Source organism: Palaemon carinicauda, chromosome 5 (assembly GCF_036898095.1).
Source record: "Palaemon carinicauda isolate YSFRI2023 chromosome 5, ASM3689809v2, whole genome shotgun sequence".
Lineage (NCBI taxonomy): Eukaryota > Metazoa > Arthropoda > Malacostraca > Decapoda > Palaemonidae > Palaemon > Palaemon carinicauda.
In genome coordinates, this window is record NC_090729.1 from 106,872,831 (window position 1) to 106,878,448 (window position 5,618).

The following is a 5,618-nucleotide window of genomic DNA, read 5'->3' on the forward strand; positions in this document are numbered from 1 at the left end:
ATTATTATTATTATTATTATTATTATTATTATTATTAGCTAAGCTACAACCAAAGTTTGAAAAGCTGGATGCTACAGTACCCAGAGCTCCAACAGGGAAAAATAGCCCAGCAAGGAAAGGAAAAGAGGAAATAAATAAACTATTTGAGAAGTAATGAACAATTGAGATTAAAATATGTAACTACCAAAGATGAATACCACTGCAGCCCACTCTCCAGTGACTGAATCCTACATGCACAGCCCTTCGCCAAGGACTTGGGCTAAGAGCCAGCAGTAAGAATTCCTTCATGACGTCATGAAAATACGGAATAAAGTGCTTGCTTGACGTTCATTATCATATTAAACATATGACAAAAAATTCGAAAGAATTTTTAAACTGTTATTAGGTGAAACTATAAGAGAGATTACTCGAGTGCCATATGTGGATGAGATTATGGTGAGATGTAGATGGAGATGGTTTGGGCATGCTCTTCGCACTCCCCAAGAGAGATTAGCTCACAAAACTTTTAACTAGGCTCCACAAGGCACTAGAAGAGTTGGAAGACCCAGACCTACATGTTTGGCGTGAAGTAGGAGATGTTGAATGGAAAAGTATTGATTTAAAACCTCAAGCTTGAGACGAATGGCCAAATCTAACCAAGACCATTGCGTCGATATGCGTAGGATGATGATGATAATGATGATGATGATGACTGAATATTTATATTTCAGTCGTTGTCTTCAGACTTTGAGACGCTACGTAGCAGCTTCTTTTTACTACATGAACTAAATTAACCTATTGATGTTTGGAATGGCGATATACTGTCTTAAAACCTTCCCTAAATTCCCAATATATTACTTCCTCAAGACTAGTTATTTTCACTGGTTCCTAACAGAGTAATGAAGAACTTTTTTAATTCAAGTTAAAATTACATTATGCCTTATAACACACTTTGCTTTAAGCATTCTTTTACAATGTCCAAACTCATTCTCTCTTCCAGATGACAAGTTCTCCATCTCTGATGCGAATAATACTGTCAACTTCATATTTTCTTCCTACACTGCTCTCGCTTCCTGGACCAGCAATATAAACAACAAAATCACCTTCGAAGGATTTCCGAATTTACAAAACAATCCTCAGCGACAAATTGAATGTATATACAATTCAATTAAATCAAATACATGGAATTTATTTGAAATTTATAGAAAAGATTGGGTAAGTATCAAAAGTCTTCGATCATTCAATGAATTCTCTGACCCCACAAAACCGTAATGATGCAATCAAAAAATAAGAACAAAAATCAATAATTTATTGGTGATTACTTTTCAAAAAACAATTCTTTTGTGAACACTTTCTTTAGCTTTCAAAGTTAAATAATTGTTTCATTTTGAATCAAAGATGAAAATTTTCAAGTTAAATTTGAATACAAAAGACTTAGTTTATTGGAAGATCACTGTCAAAAAGGGTCTCTTAACGGTTTAAAAGTCCTTAATGAATGGCAGAGACAAGGGACAGTGACAATGCCCTAGCAGGACAATGCCCTATGCACATTTTGGCACTAGTTTCGGCAAATTGGATAAAAATTGACCACGATATAGCAAAAAGATGTTTTTGACCTTTACATGGCCTTGAACTTTGACCCAGTAACTTCAAAAATATAATTAAATTGTCGTTGGATCATGGCCAATCATCCCACGAAATCTTATGAGATTCGGTCAAATAGATTTTGAGTTATGCGAATCACAAACGAACAAACACACAAACATAAATAAATAGATACACGCCTATCAAATCATGAGCCATCACAACGAAGTTGATAAGGTAATAGAATTCTTTCTTAATTGTTCTTTCATATTCCAAATAAATATTCATACTCACTTTTGAGCTACCAAACACTCAAAGGAAAGAAACCATTTCTGAACCCTGCTGTTAGTTACATCATTAAGGTATTTTCTGCTTCTATGTGTCATTAACTGTTAAGTAAAACTATAATAAAATTGGTTTACAATTGATATTTCTAACAGGCGAATGATTGTTAGCTTAATATGACAGATATATCTGATGTTGTGAAAAATTTTCAATGCAATGTCTTTTCAAAGTTTTTCTTTCCAAGGGAGTGGAAATTTATCCAGGCGACAAAAGATATCAGGTATATTCGTCATATGATTTAAATATCACAATCAAGAGCACCAAAAAGACCTACTGGAGATTTTGTGACGACATATATCAATGTGGTGAGTCCATTTTCTTTTATAATATCTTTTGGAAAGTCCTCAATTTCTATATATCCCTAATACTGCATCCTGAAATTAATATATTCACAATGTTAACTAAAAAATTATTTCAGTTTTATGTACGCTGTGTGATACTCAAAATACCTAAGAATGTACACGACAGACAGATCTTGTAGTTCCTGTAGTGCATAGGGTTTCCTTGTGTGACAGAACCTGGAAAACAGCTCTTAAAGTAAAGTCGAGTCAAGTATGGTCATTTGGACTAACAACAGAGCAAATGCATCTGTCCCATCCTAATATCTCGTGTTTTTCGTATTCTTTCTTAGCTCACTTTCTTAGTAACATCCTTCTCCTTGGCTCTACGATTTGATTTGGGCTATGCTGTTTAACCAGTGGGGATACCTTGACGGGGTGAAAGCGGTTGAGTGTATCTAAGGTCAGCAAAGTTGTACTAGTTTAACCAGTGGGGATACCTTGACGGGGTGAAAGCGGTTGAGTGTATCTAAGGTCAGCAAAGCTGTACTAGTCTAACCAGTGGGGATACCTTGACGGGGTGAAAGTGTTTGAGTATATCTAAGATCAGCAAAGCTGTACTAGTCAAGGCCACCAATGCTAGGTTGGTTTAATGTGAGCGATCAGACGAAAATCTACCGCCAGCACCAATCCGCACTGGCCAGCGTGATGATGAAAACTGGCCTTTGTCCCACTCTGGACTAAAAACTGCTGCGTTTTTTGTTGATGTTTAAGCTAAGCTAATCTAACAAAACTCTATTGCAGATCTTCCAGCACCAGTTCCCCCTGCAACTGAATGTCCTGTTGGTTCAACAACAACTCAAAGCAGCATTGTCTTATCCACGACTCAAAGCAGCATTGTCTCATGCACTGTCCCAACGCCAAGCACCAGAGAGACTGCTCTGAACTTCACAACAATAGTTTCACTAAGCATCTGTTGTGTGTCGGTCGCTATCGTGATAGGAATGGCTGTTTACATCATCCGAGGGAGAAGAGCTTCACCTAATGGTAAATATTTGCTGTAAACAAAGCTAATTCTCTTTACCATTTCATAAATTTTCACTTTAGTGATGAATAGAATGTAGAAAAGGAGAAAAGATCTCGGTATGGGGTAAGAAAAGGGGTAAAAAAGCAAAAAGTAAATAATACTTGAGGAAAGTGAGAAGTTCCTCTTTGGAATCTGAGAATTTCATAGTTTTTTTTTTTTTTTCAAGATAATTTGTGATAGATACGCATGTACCACAGTATGAATAAGAAATATTAAACCACATATAGCTATATCCACCAATACATTTCTGGCACTCACACCCGTATACAAATTTACAAAAACCGTTATAGAGATCATAACACATTCTATTCGATAGGAAAAGTAGAAGTTAAGAACCAAATGCTAAATACGCCTAAAATTTTGAAGGAAAATCAGTTTACAGGTCGGGTATGAATGGGAGAGGCAAGGGACAGTGACACTACCCTAAAGACAGCCCATATATACATATGATCAGCGCCTAATCCCCTCTCCATCAAGCTGGATCAGGGAGGGTCAGGTAATGGCTGATGATGACTCAGCAGGTAGATGTATAGGCTCCCCAAAACACCAATCCTTAGTTCACACCCTCCTCATCAAGCTAGAACCAGGGAGGGCTAGGCAATGCCTAATGATGACTCAGCAGGTAGACTATAGGCTCCTCCAAACACCCATCCTTAGCTCACAATGCTTGCAAGTTTGCAGACACTACAAGAAACTATCTAGCTTAAGCGGGTTTCGAACCCAAGTACAGCATGTCGCCAAGTAGGGCCGTTTCCAATGGACTACCACAAACCCTAATTAGGTGCTGATGATCATACTAAAATAGAGGAAAAAGTATAGAATAAAATTAAATATTAGTGCACACTCACATTCAAATAAAGTTTTATCATGTTATCCTTTAAAGAACACAGTATCTATTACTCAATATTTGATTTTATGAGACGCGTTTGTGCTGACTTGCAGGAGTGTCCTTTTATCTCAGAAAAGTGTCCTACTAGCTGATAGGTTAGAATTATCTTGATTATAGTACGTCGGGAATACCCAAATACCGGATGTTGAAGTATAAGCAAGATAAGAAGTTGCTCCGCTTCTGACTGACATATCATTATGTGTATAGAATTTAGGCCATAGAATCAAAACCTGGAGTTGGAGAAGCCATCCAGTGTCTAGTTTTTGGTAGTTCCATAGCCTCTGTACCATGATATGTGCTATCTTGGATTAGAGTTCTCTTGCTTGAGGGTACACTCAGGCACACTATTCTATATGTTTACTTTCCTCACTGGGCTATCTATCCCTGTTGGAGCCCTTGGGCTTATAGCACCCTGCTGTTCCAACTAGGTTTGTAACTTAGCAAATAATAACAATGATTGTACCATAGCCTCTGTACCATGATATGTGCTATCTTGGATTAGAGTTCTCTTGCTTGAGGGTACACTCAGGCACACTATTCTATATGTTTACTTTCCTCACTGGGCTATCTATCCCTGTTGGAGCCCTTGGGCTTATAGCACCCTGCTGTTCCAACTAGGTTTGTAACTTAGCAAATAATAACAATGATTGTACCATAGCCTCTGTACCATGGCCTTCCGCTGTCTTGGGTTAGAGTTCTCATGTTTGAAGGTACAATCAGACGCACTAATCTATGTTTCCTTATTTCCAGTCTTCACGGGGCTAGTTTCCCTTTTGGAGCCCTTGGGCTTACAGTACCCTGCTTTTCCATCTTGGGATGTAGCTTGGCTAGTAATAATAATAATAATAATAATAATAATAATAATAATAATAATAATAATAATAATAATAATAATAATGTATATGTATATATGGTCAGACTCTAGGTCATTGTCACTGTCCCTTGTCCCTACCACTCATGAGCAACCTTTAAACCTTGAACCCTTTCCATTTCAGAGCCAGCAAGGAACTTGGAACCAGAAAACACTTCACATAACCCCCAGATGTTCAATGTCAGCACTTTCTCCAGCCAACAAGAGGATCACGAGAGTGTTAACAGCCTCTGTGGAGTTTCGATTAACAGAGAATCGCCAAAATAAACTCGAGAAAAGTGCCCAATATGTGAAGATGCATTTGAACACACTGAATAGGATGACCTGAGGACTTTGTAGTTTATATATCACCATATTTAATCTAATTTTGTTACTTATCTTAAGATATTTTATAGTCTTTATTCTTAAGATATTTTATAGTCTTTATTCTTAAGATATTTTATATTCTTTATTCATAAGATGTTTTATATTCTTTGTTCGTTAATTTTCATATAGTTTATTTTTTCCTTTCCTATTTGGGCTATTAGAACGTTTGGGCTTATGTAATCCTGCTGTTCTAACAAGGGCTGTTGCTTAACTAGTAGT

General features: G+C 36.9%; 1 protein-coding gene across 1 annotated transcript; it reads left to right on the forward strand.

Moving 5' to 3' along the window:
• Positions 1–1,773: 1,773 nt before the first annotated feature.
• LOC137641059 (uncharacterized) lies at positions 1,774–5,521 on the forward strand. Its single transcript, XM_068373505.1, has 4 exons — positions 1,774–1,800; positions 2,093–2,213; positions 2,991–3,233; positions 5,158–5,521. The coding sequence occupies exons 1-4, from the start codon at positions 1,774–1,776 to the stop codon at positions 5,298–5,300; spliced, it is 534 nt and encodes a 177-aa protein (XP_068229606.1). The 3' UTR covers positions 5,301–5,521.
• Positions 5,522–5,618: the final 97 nt, after the last annotated feature.